The 26,759-nt window shown below is 40.3% G+C and overlaps 1 protein-coding gene and 1 long non-coding RNA gene across 2 annotated transcripts in view; both read right to left on the reverse strand.

Moving 5' to 3' along the window:
* HOMER1 (homer scaffold protein 1) overlaps positions 1-26,177 on the reverse strand; it is a 100,209-nt gene extending 74,032 nt beyond the window's left edge. The window contains exon 1 of the mRNA XM_020783716.3: positions 25,897-26,177. Coding sequence (XP_020639375.1) covers positions 25,897-25,901 — 5 coding nt within the window. The 5' untranslated portion in view covers positions 25,902-26,177. The remainder of the gene's footprint in view (positions 1-25,896) is intronic.
* LOC144586381 (uncharacterized) lies at positions 9,471-14,361 on the reverse strand. Its single transcript, XR_013541174.1, has 2 exons — positions 10,483-14,361; positions 9,471-10,003 (listed from the first exon to the last, which is right to left on the reverse strand). It is a non-coding gene; the product is annotated as an uncharacterized LOC144586381 (long non-coding RNA).
* Positions 26,178-26,759: the final 582 nt, after the last annotated feature.

The raw sequence follows: 26,759 nt of genomic DNA on the forward strand, positions 1-26,759 counted from the left end.
GCCACCAAATCCCAACTTTTGACTACCTTCCCAGGGTTTTCTATGAATACAGTACTCAGAAATGTTCACCATTTCCTTCTTCTAAGAGCACGCTGGGACTGTGCAGTGTCCCCAGGGCCAAACAAACTGACTTTTCTTACAAGAGGCTCGGTGGGAACCAAGCTCACACTCTCTGACTCTGTCTAGCCAGCTAAGACTGCTACAAAGATGAAGATAATTTCTTTCATTGCATAGAGTAAACAAAGTTACTATTGTTACCACTGACCTCCCAGTTCCTTTTAGGTACGTTCGCAGCACTAAATAGCTGAGAGTTTTTAATGGAAGTTAGTTGTTAGAAGACTGCTCCATGATCCAGAAATGGGTCACGTTTGGTATGACAGGATACAGCCTCTCCAGTTAACGATGTGCCCATGCACATGTGGCTGTAGGAAAAGCATTTGGGGCAATTTGGCAACAGGAATAGCAGAAGAGAAAGAAGACCGAGGGGGCAACCACATTAACAAAAAGAAAGTGGGAAATGCTCTGAGACTGTGATGGCTGAGTCACATATTTTCCCCTTGACCTCATGATGCAAAAGGAAATGCAAATCAGCCCAGAGCCCCCCCCCCCCCAATTTTTGCCATCACTGCTGGGGCTACTACTTTTTCTGAAAGATGGATATGTTAGCATCAGTTCAGATGTGTGATCACTTGAACTGACACAGAAATGTTGCCGCGCCAGCACACACTAATAGGAAAGGAGAATAAAGCTTCAATTCATGAGCAAGAACAAGACTCTTCTCTTTTTTTTACAGCTTCTCCTCCCTCTGTCAGCAGGTTTTCTTTATTTTTAAAAAGATAATAAAATGACAAAATAAGGAAGTTGTTTACAGTTTATTAGGTAGTTCCTTTGCAACTGTGTGACCTGCAGGGCTATAAATACAGTTTCAAGCAAAGCTCTCATCCTTTCTGCCTATGTGGCCATATAAAACAGAGACCCAGGGAAATCCCAGTTCCCTTATAAAACCTCACACTCAGTGTGAATGGGAATGAATTTGCATTTCTCTCACTGTGCAGCTACACTCTCTGGGTTGTCTGAAAGCATTGTGCAGTGGACGATCTCGAACAGATGTAAGGAAACGAATCTGCTGCCTTCCTGTATGCGTTACTTGCACATTTGTAGAGAAATAAAATATTACAGAACTTCTACAAATCTCCAGTATGCTTCTCTTCCAAAAAGAGATCCAAATCCAGCTGTGGTGTCCACTGAAATTCTCACAGCCCAACGAAAGAGAAACATACAACAATATACTAATGAAAGTGCATGCTATACATGTAGTGCTCTATTGTCCACTATCAGACACCTATCGCGAAATACTCCTTAACCCTATTTTACAAAACCACTCTAGTAATTCTGAACAAGAAAAACTCAAGATTCTACTTTCCAACAGAGACAGATCTGTCACTTTCCGAATGGCACGCTTTATCTCTACATTGATAAAAATGAAACCCGTATCCCCCGCTTCTACCAATTAAGTCAATACTTAAGTAACTACATATTTGAAGTTATTCCCCCTGTGATAGGTGCTTGCTGCTGGCATTGGTTAATGTTTTCCATCTGTCTTTGTCCTCTCCTTAGATGTCAAAGTTTTGTGCTGTAATAGAAATCAACCTGATTTTCTAAATGGCTTTTAATATTTTATTGTACTGTATTTTAATGGAGTATATTATATAGTTTCTAGTGTTTTATATTGTTTTATCCAATGTATGTTGCAATGGCCTGTGTGCCACACAATAAACTTATTTTGCTTGCTTGCGTGCTATACAGTAATAGCTTAATTTAAAAAACAATAACAAAAACCAATAGGTGGTTGAGATAGTAGTACATAAGGACATAAGAAGAGCCCTGCTGGATCAGGCCAAGGGCCCATCTTGTCCAGCTTCCTATATCTCACAGTGGTATAGTGTTGCTATCAGTGTCCGTATGTTCTCCCTCTCCCATCTTTCAAACTGAAGAAAGTGGAAAAAAATCAGAATAGGTAAAAAATAAACATTTGCAGGGTTGTGGTGAAGGCAACTTAGCAAATGTTTAAAAAACTGCCACCATCTTGGTCATAACATACATTTCACCTACAAGGGAAGGCAGAGGCAGGAGGCAAAGAGGGGAAACCTGTTTGCTTCAGCAACTTTGCTACAGAAATTGGTTATATCATTGACTCACTAGCAACAGCAATGTTGCCAAAAGAGCATCAGCAGAGGAAATATTTAGAATAAAGCATGAATTCATACCTGGGGGAACAAGCATGTAGAGCTTAAGAAACGAAGTTCATGGTGGACTTGAGAAGAGGGACAAGACTGACATCTTAGGTTCATTGGGATGTATAGCCAGCCAAATTCAAACTAACAAGCCAAGAAAAGGTCCCCTTTCTGTGCTCTTCAAAAGGAGCAAATTTGTTCCTTTTTTCTTTTAGAAAATTCAACTTAATGCAAGAGACTGAGGGTGTAGTAGCCCTTATGGCATTCAACAATGATATCACTATTAGCTGGGAAATTATGTGGAGAGTATAAACAGTAGCACCTGTACTTGGAAGCAGAAGCGTTTTTCACATATCTCAGTCTATTACAGTTTGCTATGCCAATAAAAGGAATTTTGCTACAGCCAAACACAACAAAGCAGTCCCACATAACTCTACCCTAGAGAACAGGCTAGAGAGCAATCTAGACAGGAAGCTCCGCAGTTGCTAAGGTCATTGTGACCTAGACTGATGCATCATGTCCTTGTTTTCTCCTCTTGTTGTGTTATTTTCTTACACCATATAGAACATGCCAAGACATTCAGCAAGGCAGTTTCAAAAGCATTATTTGGTATTAAGTAGACATCAGTGCTCCATATTTATATCCAGGGTACAAATATGAAGCACAGCATCACAGGTGCGACAGTGGTCCATCTCTGCCTCCCAGAACCAGGCAGGTCCACTCACCAGGCTCCTCGTGGAACGCATGCCCATCAGCATTGTCATCACACCAATCGCGGATATCATCTGGCCACATTTCCCTGCCTTTCCCCAAAGCTGACCACTCACAGCAGCTGAGCAGGGAGACTCATCTTCTTGCTTCCGTTGGAGTGGTCAGCTGTGGGGAGGTGGCTGGACTACTTCCACAATTGGCATGACAACAATGCTGACAGATGCACACATTCAGTAGAGCCCAGTGAATAAGCCAGGCTGGTTCTGGGGGGGGGGGTAGTGGTAGTGGTGGTGGTGGAGATGGACCACCATGGCATCTGTGATGCCATGCTTTGTATTCATATCCCTTGAATGAATATGAAGTGCCCATGTCTAGCATTAAGGCATAAATGGATGACCAGGAGCAATAGTAAGGTATACCAGCAAATAACATGGACAAATCAAAGTGAAAGCTCCTTACAAGACTGCAGTTCAATTTCAAGTGTACTTTTTTATCAATTTCATACCAAATGCAGTACTCTCCCATAAAGAATTTGGATAAATATCTCAAAGTATGGTAGTTGGATATATCTTTTGGGTTCTTGCTTCTTAGATCGGTAGAGTATAGTATATAATGCTCTCTTGCTTAACTTGAAAATAACTGCAATCAACATACCAATCACTAACCATGAACAACTCCATCTGTTTGAACTGCTCTATAATCTATCCAGCATTACAAGTCAAATTCCTAAGAAAGAAAAATAAGACCCTGATTTTACAGTGTTTTCAGGCAAATTACCATTGTCTTGCTTTATTATGGAGTTTAAGAGCTGGAAGGTAGAATTTCTTGCCTATTTATTGAATTGACTTATACAAGAAACAGGCAACTATGACCTTTGAGATGATTTTTACTGCAATTATCACAATCCCTTACCTTTGGCTACATGGGCTAAGCTTGACGGTGGCTACAGGCAAAATTTATGAGGGCATCAAGTGCTTATTCCTGTTTACTTGATTGTAATTCCTTTTCCTTAATGCTTAGGATAGGTAGCTCACTTTATTGGTCAACCCACACCTAACTCCCCTGATTTCAAAAATATGTGCTCTTTGATCTGGAAAATTACAACACACATGGAAACCAATTCTTCAGAATGATTTCTGACAGTTATGGGTCTGTGTAGATGAAATTCAGGAAGCACGACACAACATAGACATTACTTGTTTTTAAACTATCACTGCGAATGATGCCCCAGCTTCTGAAGGTATTATATTAGTTCAGTCATTTTCACACACTTAGATCATTACTGTAGAAGGCACAGACTCCTGCCCCTTCTTTGCTCCTGTTGGAGTGACAGACACATCACGGACATTGTGTTCAGACTCAGAATTAACTGAAGTTCAGAAGAGTCTGATTGGGTTGTATGTATTGCATCTGAGAACCACTATTTAATTTCATTCACAGAAGAATGCTGGGTATAACCCAATTACCTTTTTGTTTCATTAATATATGTTTTGAATTTAGATAGTCTTCAGCTAATAAATGCAATCTACTGCTCAACTGCTCAGTGTTAGATTACATGATTATTAGATCTATACAAAAAATGGTACTTGAAACTGCTTCAGACTGCCAGCTTTGAGTATATATAGATTCTATGGTCAACTTATAGTATTTCTAATCCATGAGTACATTGATAAACATTTTTTTACTTTATAGAGAAAGAATTAAGACTAGAAAGATTGCCTCAAACAACCTAACTACACTGAGCACTTCTTTAACAATTAGCTACTACGACACCTACTATTCAGCCAACATTAGACAGATGACTAGTACAGTTTTTTGGCTCAGTACCACCATTCTTCAAGTCAAAATATGCTCAACTGGAACAAAGAATGTCACTCCCCTTTTAAATGTAGTCACATCTTGCAGAACTCAAATGTCCAAGCACCTGTGAGGTAGATTGATCCAATCTAATTGGTTTCACTTTCTCCTTGCCAGTGCACGAAAGCTCTTTCAACAGTTTTAACCTGTCACTGCTCAGAGACTGAACAGCTGGTGGTACTGAAATCCTTTACTCACGTGAGCTGTGGAAGTATGTAGTTGTAGGGGAAGAGCTAATGAGTAACTGAATGGCAACAACTGCAGTGAGAAAATAGTTGATATATTACACTGCTAGTGTCAAACACAGAGCAAACCGTTCTGTTTGCTTTACATACCCCAGCTTTCCTTCAAAGACCTCAAGGCAGCAAACATACATCGTCCACCCCCCGCCCCCGCCCCATTTTATCCTCCTAACAATCCTGGGAGGCAAAATGGGTTAAGAAAAGGCCAAAGGGCATACAGCAGTGCTACTGACTGCTATTTCAGGTCCACAGCAGATAAAAAATATTTTAAAACAAGATTAGTTTAAATTTAAAACTTATTTTTAAAAGTCACTGCTGTTTCTAAAAACCCTATTTGATAAAAGATTTAAGTATGAAATATGGCATAATTCACTGTAATCATTGTGAAATGCGGATTGTAAATTCTAATTCAATGTTATAAAAAAGCATGTTTTTTAAAAAAAGCTTTATAACCAAGATCCAATGTTTATTGAATTGCGGCCTCAATTTTATCGGGTTCCATAGGTTTTTACAAAGTTTAGTTTAGCCAATCTTTCCTTTTCACCAACTGCCCAGTCTAAAATCACCTTCTTAAAAATGTGTAGTATGGGCCTTCTAAATATAAAACCGGTATCCCCAAGGAATTGAAAACATGTATTGAAATCACAGTAAGCAAGAAAGCATTTGGGGCTGAGATCACGACTGAATCAAGTCTTTCTATTAATTTAAATCATGATATAAATCAATTTGATTTTTAATCAAATGAACACTGCTTTAGTTGTTATTGTTAAGCTATATGCACAATTACCCCTGGGGGAGAATGATATGCAAAACACTTCACACATGCTAGCAGTAGTAAGATTGAAAATGGATTTCCCCATTTCATTATCAACTTGCATAATTAACTAAGTGGGAGACACCCATACTGCAGTTTGTTCTTCACAAGCATTATCTGCAAGTTCTACTTCAGACACTCTGTCATATATTTTTCTGTTAATCTGTTTATACAGAATACTTGCACTGGATGCCTGTTCCTAAGCCATATTGACAGAACAGTGCCCTACAAACATATGCAAAGGCAAAAAACAAAAACAAAAGGCAGCAAAGAGAAGCAATAGGAAACGTACAATCCTCCAGATGCTATTGGACTACAATCCCCATCAGGCACAAGCAGCAATAGCATAACCACTGGAGATGGCTAATGGGAACTCCAGTCCAGCCACATATGAGGGACCACATGTTTCCTACTGCTAAAAAAGCAAATGCTAGGTACACTTTAGGAACTGAAATGATTGTGTTTCAGCTACCAGTTAAGCACTTAAACTGCACAGAGCCCCACTACATTTCTAAATTTACGCAAAATGTTTATTAAACTCTGACAATTCCTTCTAGGCTAGAAAGCTATTTAGCACTGTCAGGCTAAAAAATTCACAAATCATTTGCCATGCATTTTCTGCTATCATAAGGAGCCTGGAGCGCACCTGGTGTCCTCCAGGCATAAAGGTAAAGGTTCCCCTTGACAAATGTCCAGTCATGTCCAACTCTAGGGGGCGGTGCTCATCCCTTTTTCCAAGCTGTAGAGCCAGCTTTTGTCCTGAGACAATTTCCATGGTCACGTGGCCAGTGTGACTAGACCCAGAACGCTGTTACCTTCCCACCGTGGTGGTACCTATTTATATACTTGCATTTGCATGCTTTCAAACTGCTAGGTTGGCGTGAGCTGGGACAAGTGAGGGGAGCTCACTCCATCGTGGGGATTTGATCTTACGATGGCTGGTCTTCTGACCTTGCAGCACAGAGGCTTCTGCGGTTTAACCTGCATTAGAATTTATATCACCCTGACCCTGTAGGGTGAATAGCTGCACTGGGCATGCTGCCAGCTGCACTCTAACGTAGCTAAGAGGCACCAGTTTGAAGAAGGCTGGCTTAGAGCTACTGCACCTAAAGTCGCTTCCCCAACTTGGTGGCCTTCAGATGTGTTGAACTCTGACTTCCAGTCCAGGCTTGCTTTGGGAAATCACTTCCTTTTGTGCTTAGGTAATATGTGAAAAAGGGAACAGTCAAGTAAAACATGTGAATATAGCCAAGTTAGAGACAGACCAGGCCTTCCCCTCAAGCACTCATTTAAGGAAAAGCGAAAACATCTGTATGGCAATGACAAACACATTCCTGGAAAGCTGCCCACACCTGGAGGAGGCAAGGAACATGCTCTGAATTGCAGCATGGAATGCCCCACCTGGAAGGGGTTAGAAATAAAGCTCAGAATCTGTGCCAGGTCTCTCTTCACTTCAAACTTTTATAAGTCCCCATGCACCAACGTGCCCAGCCTGGTATGTGGCATGCTGGAAGCCAAAGATGATGTTGATAATGAGAAAGAGAGTGAACAGCTGATTTTGTGTTTCAGGAGCAACAAAATGATCTCTTCCAACAGACTAGTGACTGGTATGAGCAAATTTGATCACATCACCCCAGTTCTGGCTCATCTTCACTGGTTACCCATTGTTTCCTGGATCAGGTTCAAGATTCTGACACTCTCATATAAAGCCCTCCATGGTTTGGGACCATGTTACTTGTTGGAGTGTCTCTTCCCAATGCTATCTGCTCAGCCCACCAAATCTTCCCAGACTAGGTTCTCCCATAGAGCCACCCCGAGAGAGGCCTGGAAGTCTTCTACAAGAGGCAAGGCCTTCTCCACAGTGGCTCCAACCTTATAGAACCAGTACACGGAAGAGCTATGCCTGGCTGCCTCCCTGGTGTCATTTCTTTTCAGGAAGGCTTTTCATTTCAACCCTGGTTGATGGATTGCTTGTTGTTGTTGTTGTTTAGTCGTTAAGTCATGTCTGACTCCTCGTGAGGCCATGAGCATGCCAGGCCCTCCTGTCTTCTACTGCCTCCCAGAGTTGGGTCAAATTCATGTTGGTAGCATCAATGATGCTGTCCAACCATCTCATCCTCTGTTGTCCCCTTCTCCTCCTGCCTTCACACTTTCCTAACATCAAGGTCTTTTCCAGGGAATCTTCTCTTCTCATGAGATGGCCAAAGTATTGGAGCCTCAGCTTCAGGATCTGTCCTTCCAGTGAGCACTCAGGGTTGATTTCCATCAAAATGGAAAGGTTTGTTCTCTTTGCAGTCCAGGGGACTCTTAAGAGTCTCCTCCAGCACCACAATTCAAAAGCATCAATTCTTCAGCAGTCAGCCTTCTTTATGGTCCAGCTCTCACTTCCATACATTGCTACAGGAAAAACCATAGTTTTGACTATGCTGACCTTTGTCAGCAAGGTGATGTCTCTGCTTTTTAAAATACTGTCTAGATTTGTCATCGCTTTCCTCCCAAGAAGCAGGCATCTTTTAATTTCGTGACGGCTGTCACCATCTGCAGTGATCATGGAGCCCAAGAAAGTAAAATACAGTGGTGCTTTGCTTGATGACGTTAATTCGTTCCAGCAAAATCGCTGTAGAGCGAAATGCCGTCAAGCGAAATTTTAAAAAACCCAATTGAAACGCATTGAAAACCGTTCAATACATTCCAATGGGTGAAATACTGCCTTCCCCTTCTATTTCCCAGGAGGTGATGGGACCAGTGGCCATGATCTTAGTTTTTTTTTATGTTGAGCTTCAGCCCATTTTTTGCGCTCTCCTCTTTCACTCTCACTAAGAGGTTTTTTAATTCATTCTCACTTTCTGACTTCACAGTGGTATCATCTGCATATCGGGGGTTGTTGATATTTCTTCCAGCAATCTTAATTCTGGTTTGGGATTCATCCAGTCCTGCCTTTCGCACGATGTATTCTACATATACAGTGGTGCCTCGCTTAACGAGCGCACCGTTTAACGACGAATCCGCATAGTGACGCGTTTTTTGCGATCGCTAATGCGATCGTATTGCAATGTTTTAATAGGCAAAACATCGCATTGGGAACAGCTCATCGGCAGTTCCAAAATGGCCGCCGGGTCAACAAAATGGCTGCCAAAATGGCAGCATTTTCGCACCCTGCCCTCGCTTACCAGGCGCCGAAAATGGCGGCCGGATGGATGATTCCCTGCATAGCGGTGAGTTTTTCCCCTATAGGAGTTTAATGCGTTCCTATGGGGTTCCCCCCCCTGCATAGCGATGAATCCGGATAGCGACGTTAATCCTGGAACAGATTAACGTCGCTATGCGGGGCACCACTGTAAGTTAAATAAGCAGGGCGACAATATACAATCTTGTCATACTCCTTTCCCAATTTTGAGCCAATCAGTTGCTCCATATCCAGTTCTAACTGCTGCTTCCTGTCCCAAATATAGATTTCTCAGGAGATAGGTAAGGTGGTCAGGCACTGCCATTTCTTTAAGGACTTGCCATCTTCTGTTGTGGTCCACACAGCCAAAGGCTTTTGCATAGTCAATGAAGCAGAAGTAGATGTTTTTCTGGAACTCTCTGGCTTTCTCCATAATCCAGCGCATGTGAGCAATTTGATCTCTAGTTCTCTGCCCCTTCGAAATCCAGCTTGTACTTCTGGAAGTTTTCAGTCCACATACTGCTGAAGTCCACCTGCTTCTGATGTCTCCTGCTTCTGTGAGGTTCCTTCCATTTTTGTCCTTTATCATGTCCATCTTTGCACAAAAGGTTCCTTTAACATCTCCAATTTTCTTGAACAGATATCTGGTTTTCCCCCTTTCTATTACTTTTCTCTTATCTTTGCAGTGTTCATTTAAGAAGGCCCTCTTGTCTCTCCTTGCTATTCTTTGGAAGTTTGCATTCAATTTTCTGTAACTTTCCCTATCTCCCTTGCATTTTGATTCCCTTCTGTTCTCTGCTATTTGTATGGTCTCGTTGGACAGCCACTTTGCTTTCTTGCATATCCTTTTCTTTGAGATGGTTTTTGTTGCTGCCTCCTGTACAGTGTTATGAGCCTCCATCCATAGTTCTTCAGGCACTTTGTCCACCAAATCTAGTTCCTTAAATCTGTTCTTCAACGGATTTGGTTTAGATTACACCTTGCCAACAAAAGTCCGAATAGTCAAAGCTATGGTTTTTCCTGTCGTGATGTATGGAAGTGAGAGCTGGACCATAAAGAAAGCAGACCGCCGAAGAATTGATGCCTTTGAATTGTGGTGCTGGAGGAGGCTCTTGAGAATCCCCTGGACTGCAAGGAGAACAAACCTATCAGTTCTAAAGGAAATCAACCCTGAATGCTCACTTGAAGGACAGATCCTGAAGCTGAGGCTCCAGTACTTTGGCCATCTCATGAGAAGAAAAGAGTCCTTGGAAAAAACCTTGATGTTAGGAAGGTGTGATGGCAAGAGGAGAAGGGGACGACCAAGGATGAGATGGCTGGACAGTGTCTGCGAAGCAACCAACATGAACCTGACACAACTCCGGGAGGCAGTAGAAGACAGGAGGGCCTGGCGTGCTCTGGTCCATGGGGTCACGAAGAGTCGGACACGACTAAACGACTAAACACACACACACATACCTGACTAGCACAGTGGTTTTTCCTGTTTTCTTCAGTTTAAGCTTAAATTTTGCTATAAGAAGCTGATGATCAGAACCACAATCAGCTCCAGGTCTTGTTTTTGCTGACTGTATAGAGCTTTGGCTGCAGAGAACATAATCAATCTGATTTCGGTATTGCCCATCTGGTGATGTCCATGTGTACAGCCACCTCTTGTGTTGTTTGAAAAGAGTGTTTGTGATGACCAGCTTGTTCTCTTGAAAAAACTCTATGAGCCTTTGCCCTGCTTCATTTTGAACTCCAAGGCCAAACTTACCTGTTGTTCCTTTTATCTCTTGACTCCCTGCTTTAGCATTCCAGTCCCCTATAATAAAAAAAGAACATCTTTCTTTGGTGCCTGTTCTAGAAGGTGTTGTAATTCTTCATAGAATTGGTCAATTTCAGCCTCTTCAGGATTGGGGGTTGGTGTATAAACTTCAATGACTGTGATGTTGAAAGGTCTGCCTTGGATTCATATTGAAATCATTCTATCATTTTAAAGACTGTATCCCAGTACAGCTTTTCCCACTCTTTTGTTGACTATGAGGGCTACGAACTCTATTTCTTCTACAGGATTCTTGCCCACAATAGTACTGTAGACATGATAATCGTCTGAACTGAATTCACCAATTCCCGTCCATTTTAGTTCACTGACACCCAGGATGTCAATGTTTATTCTTGCCATCTCCTGTTTGACCACATCCAGTTTACCAAGGTTCATAGATCTTATATTCCTGGTTCCTATGCAGTATTTTTTTTTTTGCAGCATAAGACTTTCCTTTCACTTCCAGGCACGTCCACAGCTGAGTGTCCTTTCGGCTTTGGACCAACCACTTCATTAGCTCTGGAGCTACTTGTCCTTGTCCTCCGCTCTTCCTCAGTAGCATGTTGGACGCCTTCTGACCTGAGGGGCTTATCTTCCAGCATCATATGTTTTAGCCTTTTATTTCTGTCCATGGAGTTTTCTTGGCAAAGATGCTGAAATGGCTCATCAGTTCCTGCTCCAGGTGGATTGTGTTTAGTCAGAACTCTCCACTATGACCTGTTCATCTTGGGTGTCCCTGCACGGCATAGCCCATAGCTTCTCTGAATTACTCATCAAGCCCGTTCTTCGTGACAAGGCAGCAATCCATGAAGGGGGATGGATTGCATAACTCTTGCCATCACCGGGAAAATGTTTATGTTACCATTGTATGCTGTTATGTCTTTTTATCTTACTGTTTATTATTTATTTAATATATGTTTTAATCTACTGTTAAACCACCTAGAATAGTGCCCTCTGCACCAATGGGGTTATTAAACAAACAAACAAACAAACAAACAAACAAACAAATATTCTCTAAGGCTTTCATGGCCAGGATCTGATGGTTGCTGTGGGTTATTCGGGCTAGTTAGTTAGTTAGTTAGTTAGTTAGTTAGTTAGTTAGTTAGTTAGTTAGTTAGACAGACAGACAGACAGACAGACAGACAGACAGACAGACAGACAGACAGACAGACAGACAATCCAGTCCCAAGAATAAACAGCCCTTTCAGTATAAATAATTAACCCTGAATTCCAGGTGCCTTCTGCCATGTTCAGTGTGTTAACTCTCCATGCTTCTGAAGTCAGGAAGAGCCTCTGCTCCCTTAGCTTCTGTGCCCAGCTGCAATACTGGAAATTAAGAATGCAAGGGCACTTTGGATCAGACCAAAGGAAGCCCACAACCAGGGCATATGTGCAATAACATCTCCTGCTCTTAACTGGCATATGGGTGCACCAATCCTGGAATAATATAAACTCTTCATAGATAGCTGCCAGCTCACTGAACTTGTTTACTTCCCAGATAAGGCTGTGTAACTCTGGCCATAATGTCTGAATACACCCCAAGAAAATTATTTTCACATGCATTACCAGAGCTGGCCATTAGAGGGCACAGGAGACCATGCTATGTATAATTCGCTAACAAGTATTCATAGTACAGTTTCTGCCTCCCTTTAGTGGCTCGTTCTGGTAATATACGTGAAAATAGTTTTTCTGGATCTTTTTTTTTCTTGCAATATTTTTAATATTTTCAAGACCATGAAGATTGAGAAGAGATACTGCTCCTCCTCTGTATGACAGCCTTTCAAGTATTCGAAATTTACTATAATATTTCCCCTTAGTCTTCTTTCCTCAAGGCTAAACATGTCCAATTCTTCAAGTCTTTCCTCAAAGGGCTTGGTTTCTAGCCCCTTGACCATCCTTGTTGCCCTCCTCTGAACTTGTTCCAGTTTGTCTTGAAGTGCAGTGTCCACAACTGGATATAGTACTCTAGATAAGACCTAATTCATACTGACTAGAGGGGAAATAGCACTTCTCAGGATTAGGACTCTGTGCTTTTAATGCAGCTTAAATAGCATTTGCCTTTCTTGCACCCACATTCAGTTTGGGATCTTCAACAATTCCAAGATTTTTCCTGCTCATAGTATTACTGAGCCAAATATCCCCCATCTTGTAACTGTCTTCCCTTCTAGGTGCAGAACTTTCCACTTATTCCTGTTAAATTTCATTCTATTGTTTTCAGCCCACTACTCCTGCCTATCATTTTGGACTTTCTTTCTTTCTTCCAGGGTACTAGCTATTCCACTCAAGTTTGTGTCATCTCCAGATTGAATAAGCCTTCCCTGCACCTTCTCATCCACATCATTAACGCCAATGTTGAAGAGCACTGGCTTCAGCATTGAACCCTGTGGTGCTTCGCTTGTCACCTCTTCCTAGTTTTGAGAAGGAGTCATTGATAAGCACTCTCCAAGTAAATCAGTACATTGCTTTCTTTTATATTTGATATCTAAATTGTAATATTCTGTACCACTCAAAAGCCAAAAACTTATTCCCAAAGATAAAACAGAGGATAACAAATCCAACTGTATTTCTTTTTTAATAAGAATTGGGATACTGTGTAATTCTTAACATTTCTTTTGGAACCGATTTGATAGTAGCTGAGTCTTTCTAGAATACAAGAAGGAAAGTTCTGTTCAGTTCTGAGTTTGGGATATTTTGAATGGAATAATGATCAACATAAAGGCAGTTTCCCAAGCAAAGTTATTCTGGCATTATGCATTCTTTTGTTACAGCCTTTTAAGATACTGGAAGATTTTTAAAACAAGAAGCACCAGTTTCCTGAAGGGGAGACTCAATAAATTTTCTATAACACATTTTTATCAGCTTGAGGACATGTTTCCTTATAGGTCGTCAGCTTTGGAAAAATGACAAACCTGGAAGAAAACAAAATTCTGACCTTTAATCTTTACTACATAATATTTCATTGTCAACCAGCATTTGTTGGGAGGCAGCTGTAGAGTTTAGTGTGTTTAGAATTTTAATGAAGATGAAATTTATCATTCTTCTCCTAAACAGAAGAGACATATACATCTGGTTTAGTTACATATTTCTGTTAGAACAAAACAGTGCAATAGAAATTTCGGTAGTTGATAGTGCTTTGCTTTAAGGAGCTACTGGGCCTAGTGGATTAATCAGCTTTAGAAGAGTCCAGTATTGCTCTGCTTATTGTTTTCATAGCATTTATTTAGATTTTCCAAGTGCTTATCTAAAGCCTTAATTTCTCAAAAATGTGCCTGGCATTACAGCTCTTAAAAGGTCAGGTTCAGAATTCTTACACAGAACAGGATGACTATAGTTTGCTTGTCCCACTTAACTTGCAATCTGTTGGTTTTTCAGTATTTCCACCCCTTAAAAGAGCTAAATATTCAGTTTTTAAACCTTTTGGTGGAAGGCTCAGCTCACTCAGTCATAGCCCCAACTCACTTAGATCAACACAATTCCAAATTGTCAAGAGATAGCACATACACACCATCATGTTTACCACAAAAAAAATAAATAAATCATTATTCCTTAGTGGGAATCACATAATGGGCAACAACCAAATGTATCCTGCTACAGAAAGTAGTATTATGCATTTGTAAATCATAGTCTACCTTAAGTGAATGAAGTCAGTAGCATGTATCTATATGCAAATTCTGATCTGAGACTCATTTTTAAGAAGATGATATATGGTACCAATACCTCTAAGTACCAAAGGAAAAATAAGACTTTCATAAAATGTATCAAGTTTTGGGGCTTGTCTATTAACAGAGTCAGCATTCCTAAAATTGCTCTATACTCTGTTTTCTCGAGATTAGTTCTCTACATGCTGTTTTCCATGGTTCAGTTTCTAAATAAAACAATCTAAGAGACAAATTACAAGACCAATTTTTTAAAAACAAAAAAAAGTCATCAAGAGAAGATGAGCAGCTGCTGAAATCTTCCCTTTTTGCAGCTTGCCTGTTAAAAAAGAAACCCATTACACATTGCTCCCCGCTTAGAACTTGAGATAGCAGGTGAGGACTCACAAAACTTAATGATCAACCACAAACATGCACACAGAAATGCAGGTGAGAAGGATACTATGATATACATCACTCAAGCTGGAAAGGGGTTAGCTAAGGTTTACAAAAAGAACAGCCATTGCTTCCCCTCAGTCAAACACACCAACACCCCTCCTCACTATTTGGAGAATGGAACTTAACCAGCAACACTCATCAAGTGGTGCAATGGTTAAACTGCAGTACTGCAGTTAAGTCTCTGCTCACAACCTGTGCTTGACCCCAACAGGTTCAGGTAGCAGGCTCATGGTTGATTCAGCCTTCCAAGGTTGGTAAAATGAGTACCCATCTTGGGGGTGGGGTGGGGAGTGTTCCTTGAATAACTATGTTGTAAACTGCTTGGAGAGTACTCTAGTTCTATGGGGGCAGTAGGCAAACTGAAGCAATCATAATCATCTTCTAGTCATTGCTCCTGAAGAAGTCAAAAGGATATCTCTTTTTTTCAGCCCAAGCCTCTTAGTACTTTGTTATTTCACGTACCTTTGGTAGAACAGAAGGATAAGCTGTTTTGTGAAAGGCTGGGAAACAATCCCCGTTGTTTCCATGTGTCAGGAAGATTGCCCACACTCGTCTCTATGCCCTCTACTAAGCACAGCAGATTCACACGGATTTCAATTTAGCCTAAATTCAAATTCAAGAAACTGACTTTAACTGCAGTTGTTAGCCTTCAAGCAAGTGTTTCCACTGCAGTTTATTTAAAGGGTCACAAAAAACATGTGTCTTGAGGTAAATTTAGCAATGACCATTACACAATTGTTTATGAATGCTACTGTTGTTTAATCAGAATTGACAGAGGAGGACTGGATTATATTCATGCCTCCCAAATGGACTGTTTTGATACACTATGGGACACTGTTGGAGGAAAGTCATGCTAGTGGGAAAAATATAACCACAGTATTTTTCTATCACATGCCATTTTCTATCACTTCCACTAGGAAGTAGAGATAATATCATAGCCAGGCTTGAAGTATAATAAATTTGTGTAGCATTTGTTGCAAACACCTATGTTTCTGATTTCCAGATTCTGTTTCAAACAAATTCAATGAGAAGTGTTGTGCTATATTAAAAGACTAACAAGTTATTTTGGGGTAAGCTTTTTGTGAAGCAGAAGAAGCAGAAGAAGAGTGTGCCGCCCAGTTGATTCCAACTTATGGTGACCGTTTTCAGGGTTTTCTAGGTAGAGAACATGCAGAAGTGGTTTACCATTCCCTTCTTCTGAGGGCATCCCGAGACTGTGCAGTTTGCCCAAGGCCATGCAGTTTGGCTCTTCTCCCTGGAGAAACAGTGGGGAATCAAACTCCCAACCATACCTAAACCACTGAGCTATCCAGCCAGTTTTTGTGAACTATAGACCACTTCATAATATGCAACTCATCAGCCAAAACTTATGCATAATACATTTAAGGATACTTCTGTTGTTTTTCCTCTTCTAATGTTGTCTCTTCCCTCCACTAAAGAGATGTATAATATTATTCATATACGATCGCTGCTCCTTGAGAAGTTTGAAGTGAGGGCCACATGCTGTGCCTTCAACAATGTATGGTATTGATGCACTGATACCAGTTCCTTCAAGATTTATGCTTAGCTTGTATTAGACTCTTGTCAATATTCAGTTGCTCATATTCCTGGACAAACAGAGTGGGGAGACTAAAAGACTGCCTAAAGTCTATTTTTTATATGCTTGTTTTTGTCAATATTTTAGGTGCACCACCAGCACTGCAGCAGGTTACAAGCTCAACCTATATTGCCCTTCCATTTTGTTTTTGCATTCCACAAGTTCAATGCCGATAGCTACAAATGAATTATGATCATTTCTATAGTATGAAAAAATCTGGCACAATATTTAAAAGGGGAATATTGCCTGAGAAACAGAAAACAATTTGACTTGGGACCAGTTCGCATGACAAGAACTGCCACACTGAAAATAAACAATTCTATGTGATTATGTTTATCACAAAAAGCTGAGCAGTTGGGTACTTTAGGGTTTGAACTCCACCTATGCCATCACACCAAAAACTCATCAAGAGATGGGACAGCACTGCAGAATCAGATGCATATTAGGACATGGTAGGAAAAAAACAAAAACAGAAACACATTCATAACAAGATGTATTCAAAACAGATCAACATTTATTATTCATTAATTAATTACATTTATATCCCTCCCATCTAGTGGCAAGCCACTACTCTGGGCAGCTAACAACATATAAACGCACAAATCACCCACAGAAAACATCCAGATCATTAAAATGACTAGAAATGAGACACCTCCCCCCAAGACAACTGCAAATGAAATTCAAATATAATCACACAGGACAGCGAGATAATAGGGAGAGGATGTTTCTGAAGGCCTCTGTAAACAGCTTTGATTTCATGGTTTCCTGAAGACTGAGGGAGTCTAGTGTATATGCACAGGCAATGTGTTCCACAATGTTGCGGCCACCACAGAAAAGGTTCAGTTCCTAGAGGTAGATTTCCAGGTCTCTCTTGGGATGACTACCCATAACCATGAAGTCTAAGAAGACTGGGTAGTTTGGGTAGATAATCTTAGGGAAAGCCACTCCAACAGGGAGCAAGGTCCCAATTCGTTAAGAGCTTTATGAGTTAATACTAGTACTTTGACTTTGGCACATGTCAGTTTAGTTATGTAAACTGACACTTCATATAAATATGTTGTTAAAAGCAATTCATTCTCAGTTAATACATATCTCTGTGCAGGAGGGCTAGACATTTGACATTCTTGCTACTGAACATAAAAGTCTTTCCTTGCTTCTGCATTATGATCTATGTTAGCAACTCCAAGACATGCAACATGGTAGACGGAAAGCATCACTGGCCCGTTTTGTACATCATAATGATATAAATGTAAGGCAGGTTTTGTTCTTGGTTTATAATTACAGACTCTCAGCATGGCATGGAGTCCGAGATCTGATTTGGATCAATACTAAACAGACCATAGACAGAGATTCTGTAATTTGTTCAGCTTTTCCTACTGGCAGGAGCCAAAAAGGAGAAATCAGGCACCACATACCACTACACTTGCTCATTCATGGTAACCTGCTACATCTGTACTGACCTGCTGTCTGGAACCCCTGGAGCCTCCTTCAATTGCATAATAATTGCTAGAAGCATGCAGTTAATAAAGATGTGTTCAGAAATTACCCAGCAGACAACATATATTTGGGAATCTTTAAAAAGCTTTCAACAGAGCACTTCTCCAAAGTCTCTTGAGCAAACATAGGAGTCAAAAAGTAAAGCTAAAGATCTACTTTATAGAATAGGAAAGTTCACCTAGTACCGAACATTTGTAGTCCATCCATGCTACAACTGTGCACTTCTTTGCTAGCTACTATCAAAGACAAAGTGCTGCAACTTAGGTAGGCCACTCCACTTACGCCACTCCATCTTACGTTTATGTATAAATTACAAAGTATTGGTTTGTGAGGTTAAGTATGACAAAAATCTGCTCCGAAACTGAAGTCTTATAACAGACTCTGACCAAATTTAATACCTTAGTTCCTTTTTGCAACTGAATCCCATGCACAATTTTAATTAGCTGTTGAAAAGAACCAGTAATATGTGTCCAGAATTGATAAGTACAATACTTTTGAAGGTTTAAGAATGCCAGCAAATAACGTAATTCTCTTTGATTATTGGGGGGGGGGAATAAAATACAATAAAAATAATACCTATGTGTATCTTGGATGTCTAACAACGCTAAACAGGCATCCCAATATTCAAAAATCTACACTAGGTTCTTTATCTTCAACTCACACTGTTGCCCTCCCTTTATAATTATCTTGGACTGTCCTCCAAATTTATTTCCCCCACATGTCCCTGTTTCTTTTCCTTTTCTGTACACATCTCATTAACCTCAAATACCTTGAGCAGATTCACACATATAACAATAAGTCAGAATTCCTAGTGGACGCAGACCCTACACTAACAAATTTCCTTTGTTTGGGAACTATAAGCCAAGATCCTGGGCCTGGGCATAACAATAGGTTATCCTGATTAGTTTTACCTTGTTATATGCAGAAAAGAACTAAGCAGGAATGAACATTCTGCAAGACTTATGTGAGACTATGGCCACTGTATGTAAAATTAAAAAAAATCCCAAATGAAGAGAGCAACTGTTGGGAAATACCCATAATAGGATAGACATATTCTGCCTGGCAATGACAAACCGCCATAGATGCTGGGAGTAACTATCAGTCTCCAAAAGACCCTATTGTGTATATTTCCCTTGAGAATCCACCAAGCTGGCAAAAGCATCTTCTGACTCCTACTCCTTAACCCATCTTTGCTTTATTTCTGAATTATGAATGTTTATGATTCCCTAACAGGTGCAGGAATCTGAGTAGAGAGCTTGTTAACCTGATTCTGTGCAGTTCCTCTTATCTTTTGGGTTGTATGATTTCAGTAAACAGAGGTTATGAAATAAAAATGTTAGATATAATGTGTGCAGTATGTATCACCTTCTAGTTAAGTTCTACTGTAACAGGACAAAAAAGATGAGCTACAAATTATGTATTGTATATGTCATTTTCTATATTAAACTAAGAATCTTGCAAATTAAATGCTTTTTTCTAAGTGGTAGTATATAAAGACTACCAAGTGTGTTATATCAAGCTATTATCCCTCAACATAAATGTTCGCTATGTGAAGCATACAGAATAGGAACCCCAATTTTAAAACCTACTTTAATATTATTAGTGAGGAGCAAGTATTTCAACATGGTTCTTCCCAGTGAACTCCAACACTAACCACTACGTCATACTGACCATTGGGTTCTTGTACATAGAACATCTATGACATCTCCTCTTCTTTAAATCTCTCGTCAAAACCACTTCACTTAAGGTTTAATTTTCAGTTTCCACCCTAAGCTACAAGGATCTAAGCCCACATCACGCGTTGCTCTACATTCACTCTCTTTACTTTAGTCTGTTAACCTTCTCCTTCTTTCTCTTCTTCTCTCTGCTAAATTTTACTCTGTACGCTCCAATGGACCAGGTAACAAAAATTGTTGGCAAGAAGGTGTATTACTACAGACCTGGCAAAACAGATTGACAAAGAACAAGACAGACATCTGAAGTAAGAGTAAGGTCAGTTAAATTGGAGTGCTATTTGCAAAAGTGGTTGTGTATAGACAGTGGTCTTTAAAAGAAATCTAGTCCCTTTTTGTACAAATGTCAGTATTTAATTGTAACCATCAGACATAGGTCTAGAAATAAGTATTTGCCTGTCTTCTAGAAAGAGAGAAAATGTAAAGTTCGTGGACAGCAATTTTCCTATTACCTTTCTTTTCTTCTTCATTTTCTACAATACACAGTTGCCTTATTTGCTGCTATATCTGTGATGCTAAGCACATGTCAATGGATATACTTCCAAATTACATACTTCCAAGTAATTAGCTAGCAGTTGGGGGAATACATTAATAAACCATAGTTCAGACTGTCTAGACTATCATTTGTCACACCAATTAGCTCAGTATGGATGAAGAGATGGGACACACAACACTGCCACAAACGTATGCAGGCCAGGCATTCTCCTAGCTGTTCATCTTACTACTACCTTATAAGACATGGTCAGATTAGGTATGTCAGTGGTACTTCCTTGCATTTAAATACAGAGCTGTCCAAACTCCACAGAAAAGTGGAGGTCATGTTAAGACTGAAAAAGGACCACTTAGGGGTACCAAAACTTCAGACCAAATAATTTAATTAAATAAAAATATATCACATTTGGGACAGAGAACCAGGGGGGAAAGGCTATGGTGCTAAAGATTAAGTGGACTATGCATGAAATTTTTAGCTCAAGACAGATTTACATCAAAGCCTCACAAAATTCCTTTATTCTTATGTGACTGGAATAATTGTTCTAGTCACAAAGAACAGCCAACAGAATGTGTAAATTGGTCTTTCTAATAACATGTGTTAAAGCTTTGATAATCATACTCTGTACAAACATGAAATATTAGCCAACTGCTGGGTCAGTAACAGCTGGCTATCATGTGCACCTGAGTCAAAATTAGAGTAACCCAATGACTGATGGGAATCCAGCCAGGTGCCACAAAGTGCTCAGCACAAGGTTAGAACACACTTGTTGTGAATGTATACTCCATTTGTATTGGATTATAACATACATACATAGTCAATAAAAGGTTTTCTAAACAACATATATCAGCAGATGATGCAACATGATCATTACAAAATTTCATACCACAAGCAGTAGCAGCTGCAATAATAAATATTACTACTTTAACAGTGGATGACAGTTATTTTATCTTATGGTACCAATATAATTTTAAAAACTCATCCTAGCATCACAGTGAAAGCCTACCGACACCCCACATATCTAAACTTATTAAGGGCTGCCATTCAATGCCAGTTCTGCCTAGTAACATGTGGGACTTGTTCATCACAATTAACTTGGGTACTACTGATTTTATGAACCTATATTACTCTCAGAGTAACATTAAAGGAAATTGCAAACAGAAGTACAGAAAGAAATACTTATTTCAGCATTCCATGCACTGTATCATCACTTCACAAAATAATATAGAATTGTTAGTCCACTTCGCCAGTCAATAAGACCATTTGTACCATATTAACAGTCTCAACAAAAACAAACAAATACTGTGGGTGTCATGAAAGGTCAGCAAATCTTATAATAATAAGAATTTAAATAGTTTTTTTAACCTTAAAAATTCACTTGTGGGATTTCAGCTGCAAGTGCTAAAAGTTATTTTGATCAGACTTGAATATACTCAATTTACTCTAGATGTTCGGCACTACTTCCTGTTCTGTCTTCAATAACAAAATATATTTTGCCAGCACCTGGTTCCAACTCTGGAGTTCTAGGTTTGCAAACCACTGATCTAGCAGATGGTCCCAGAGCCACATCCACAACATGCCCATAGGGTGAACATACATGACCCACCCTGAGGGGTCAATCGCACATGCCAAAAGAACCTCAGTTATACTGATTCTTTAAATCTCTCTCTTGTATTAATAATTTTTTCCAGTGGTTACATGGTGTGTGTATATGTGTGTGTGTGTGTATTTGAACTGCTATAGCAAACTATACTGCTGTTTAATTTTTTGTATCCATTCATTTTCTCTACTGTTTCTTGGGGCATTCAGGCCCTCCACTGTCCTTTTTTTAAAGTACAAAAGTGATATGTCAATAAAGCCATATAAGCCTTCTTTCCCCTCTTTTACTCACTTGTCCCCCTTTTCCTTATTTCCTTGCATATCTCTCCTCTCAGTTTTTGGCTTTCATTTTTCTTTTCCCTTGTGAAAGAACTGGGAGGAGGAAGCAGGTTTTAAAAGACTTGAAAAGTATTGTGAAGAGCAGGGTTTAAAAAGAGATATAAGATGCTAATCTCATATCTCTTTTCTTTAGAGTTCAAAGCAGAAAATGTCCCTTTCTCTGCTGAAGTCCTTTTTCACCTGTAAGGGAATGTGGAAGGATGCATCCTTCTGAGCAATGTATTCAAGTTGTTTTTGTGGTGGGGACAGTGGCTGCTAATATCTCTTTTAAAAAAATAAGGTAAAAGCACAGTGGCCATCAAGTGGCCACAGCGTCCAAAAACCCAACTCCTTTGCAAAGGAAATAAATCGACAGCAATATTCACACATCCTGATATAATATGGAATGAAGAAATATATGATTGGTACATTTTAAAACAGAGAGGAGGAAATAAACTGATTGCCAAGGCAAATGAATCAGCTGTGTGTCACGTGAATGAAAATTTTTGAAACAACAGCAAAAATGGTATAACTGGTTCTTTCAGCAGGTGTGATCGAGCCCTTAATCTTCTTCACAAAATTCCATCCTGCTTGCAACTATTTTACTGCCTAGTATCCAGGGAAGATTTCCACCCAATGCAAGTAGCTGCTTCAGAGGAGCAACTTGTAGGAGAACAGCAAGAAATTAAAGCATCAAATGTCCTTAAGAATCAGCCCAATAAGAACTGAGCCTCAGCAGCAGCCACAATACTCTGAATATCTGTTGCAAACGAAAGAAATGTAAAGGTGATGGGAGAAACTGGAATATACTAGGAAATGGCATAGCTGGCTGGCATCCTGACAAACACCTGTTTTGTTTATAGTACTTAAGTACATCATTGAGTGTTCTAGTAATTGTTACATAGCTCAGTAGTTCAGGTATCTGGGTGTGGAGCCAGAGGTTTGATTCCCCACTGTTTCTCCTTGACAGGGGCTGGACTCAATGATTCATAGGGTCCCTTCCAGCTGTGTAGTTATAAGGTTAAGATTATAGATAGCCAGATTCAAATAAGGTAAGCAAGGCTTCAACTTTGGGCATGAATTTCCTACAAGTGGAAGCAAATATTTGCTTCTGGGTGTATCTGTTCCCAAAAGAAACAACTTACTAAAGAATATATACCATCCAAATCTCACCACTGCATTTTATTTCACAGTTCTGGGTATCTGTTTTTCTTCCACATGTAACAATTATAATAACAGATGACTAACAAATCAGCCATACTGCTTGTGGAGTGGATGGTTAGACCTCAGTTGGCGGATACAAACAGAAAAAGAAACCACGCTGGTTTAATCACTATACTTGGCATGAGGTTTCTGAATCAAGTTATGCCAAAAATGGCAACTCTTTTTGTAATTGTGTAACTTTGTTTGTACTCCAGACTCACTACCTGAATGTTTATTTCTTGTGTGTGCTTCTATATGTATATGTATGGAAAGGATCTTTATAGCTATATGGTATATGGTATATGGGGGAAAAAATCTTAAGATTTTCAGCAGGCACTGCCAGCATTGATTGATCATGGTGGTTGCAGCTGCAGAACCCATTTTGACTTACTTTCCATATTACACTAATTTTTAAAAAATAATAATGGAAAAGCTTCACAGTAAGCAATAAAATAAATGTGACATGCAAGTGACTGTTAATTCAGAAAGTATTGTCAGGGCTAATACACCTTGGCACACACACACTATATTTAAGTCTTTTGATTTGGGATAAATAGACTTTTATCACAGTGGTATTATTCAAGACCAGAAACCAGTTTTCTAAAGAAAAGTAAAGCAAGTGGCAACCACCTAAGCTCATATATGCATAATATATAAAAGCTCATATATATATTAAAAACCCAACATGAAAAGCCACAAAGTCTCATAAATGGAAAAAAAAACCAACCCCAAGGAAATCTATTGGTGATAGTTGCTCTAATGAATAAATTGTAAACAAAAATGTTATATCTTTATGATGCTTTGCAGACTGGAATAGTTGGTGCCTTACTATTTATCTCAATCATGGTACAGTAGATCTCAAACTTACCCATGAAACAGAGTTCTACAATTCTTTCTTCTGCCTTTTTTTTCAATGAAATGCTGAGAGTATGAATCTGAATAGGTAGGGAATAGCTATTTGTCCTTTCCTCTGTTCTTTCCAAGTCAAAATTACCTTTCCTACATTATTTCCTATTGGTGTATCCTGTCTGTATCTCCTTCCTTCATAGAAGAAAAAGCAGTCTGAGTAGGGAAATTGTGAGCTTAAAAAACAGCCATTTTTTGCCATGCTCCTTCCATTCAGATTCCTCCTCCCCACACACACTGGTAAGGGAGGAAGAATACACAACTCCATCTTACACAGTCTGAGCTTCAGAGGGAACAGAAAAAACACATTCTTCCCTACTAACGTGGCTGGCACCCTAGTGAGGCCTGCCTCCTGTTTAGGGCACTGTGAATTAAGGATGCAGACTAAAATTCACATGGACACATGTAAAACAGGTTTGTATTTTCCTTCACACAGACCTGTACACAGAAAAATTACATACAGGTTGCTGCTTCTGTTGAATTCTATCACTTTAGCCTGGCATAACTGGGTATTACAAGTTTACAATGTATACCTGAGCACACAACTCAAATCAGTAATTAGGGATTCCAGGCCAAAACCATATACCCCAAATCACCATCTGATTTTCCTAAAGCCCAGGCTGCAGAACTGCTTCTTTAAGTTGTATTTGTGATGGCAGAACTTCACAAAGTTAAAGATGCTGGCCTCTCCATTTTGCATAGGCTTCTTCAAGTGTCTCTCCAAGAGAAGTAGACTAGAAGACCTTATTAACAAAGCTCAAAACACAGCATTTATCTTGCCCATTATTAGTTAAATATACCATGCATTTTGTAAAGAAACCTGATCACATATGTATCTTCTTGATCCATAGGAACAGAAAGGCCTCTATTAGTATTTTGCAAAGAATCCTAAAATCATTTTTAAAAACAGAAAGCAGAAAAGCCCTGTTTTAAAACTTATTTTAAAATAATACTAGACAATTTAGAATCTATACTCTAACCATGGGAAATGAAGAAAAAAACATTAAGAGACATTTGGCTGTATTATTCGTCACCTCGAACCTAAGGACAATAAAAACTTTTAAAGATCTATTCAACAAAACCTAAAAATTGTTAAGGAGCCATTTTCCTCACTTCTGAGAGCAACCAGCAGGGCTAAAAAGAAACAGCAATTTTAAAACATGTTTGCCCACAAAGATGTTCTCTGAGGATTTATTTACAGAGAAGAAGGATAAGGACACTCTTCCCACACCAATAGCTAAAGAAAGCAGTAGCACCAATCAGGGCATGTCAGACACTTCTATTTGAAAAAAAAAAAGAGAGCAACAAATGTTTCCTGCCTTGTGGCTGAAACTCCTCAATAACGTTTTTAATGATATCGATGTCCACACCAGAATAGATCACTTGATTCTTGGCCCCTCTGATAGTTCTCTGCACTGTGGTATCAAGTAAGCTATCTATTGGGCCATGAGGGAACAGATTCTGAAGTTAAGCTGTAGATTGCAGCATATTCATCAGTTACCACGACCCTTTCCAGGTAATGGGGAATGATCTGGCCTGCCTTTTAAAGACAAACACGCCACGGGAATCAGACCTGTCAATCCCCCCCCCTTTTCCCTCTTTTACAACTCCTTGATCCAGTATGAAATCCTTACCCCATGATGATCAATGAGACGTGCACTGTGAGTTGTTTAGCTGACCAAGTCCTTAAGGAATCTTTTTTTTTCACCCTTCTACAACGGTGGAAGTGTCCCCCAGCCAGTCAGCAATGCTGACACTCCTCTCCGTCTGAATTTTCAGCCTTCTGCCGCTGTAGATCCCAGGTGTTCCCACGAAAACCAGGTGGCCCTCCGTTCTTTACTCAGCAGGATCTTAAACCCTACAGTCTATCTACAGGCATGTGGGAGCGCGGCCAGAACGCGCGCGGGAGGGTGCGGGGGGGGGAGGAAAGCGGGGAGGGAAGGATGCGATTACAACCCTTATGAGGAAGAAGGGAACCTGCTTAGAGAGTCAGCCCAAGAGGACTCGCCTCCATAGCCTTCCGGATCCCGTCTTCTCCGCACCCCCTTGCACCGCGGGCTCCAGGGGCAGCTCCAGCTCCCTGCCAGGGCAAGGAGGAGGTAGTAGCAGAGGCGGCAGCGGCAGCGGCGGCAGTAGCACCGAGCCAACCCTCCTTCCGCAGGGAGAAAGGGAGGCACTCGCCCGCCTCGAGCAGAGAGGATTAGAAAACCCACAGAGGCAGCGGTGGCGGCGCTTACGCCTCCGGCAGTTAATTTAAATGTCCTGGAGCAGCCCGGGCTCCGGATCGTCCTCAGTCCGTTTCAGGTGCAGAGCGGGATTCGGGGGTTTGCAGTGTGCGCAGCGCTCCGCGCCGCCCTTCCTTCTAACACTCCCGCCGGCGGCGGCAGCAGCAGGATGGGGGGTGTCGCTTCATTTTCCCAGGCAGCAGCAACAGCAGGAGCAGCAGCAGCAGCAGGCGGAGGGAGCCGCTTCGCCGGCGCTGACATCGGGCTCCGGT

The sequence above is a fragment of the Pogona vitticeps genome, chromosome 2, assembly GCF_051106095.1.
Source record: "Pogona vitticeps strain Pit_001003342236 chromosome 2, PviZW2.1, whole genome shotgun sequence".
Classification (NCBI taxonomy): domain Eukaryota; kingdom Metazoa; phylum Chordata; class Lepidosauria; order Squamata; family Agamidae; genus Pogona; species Pogona vitticeps.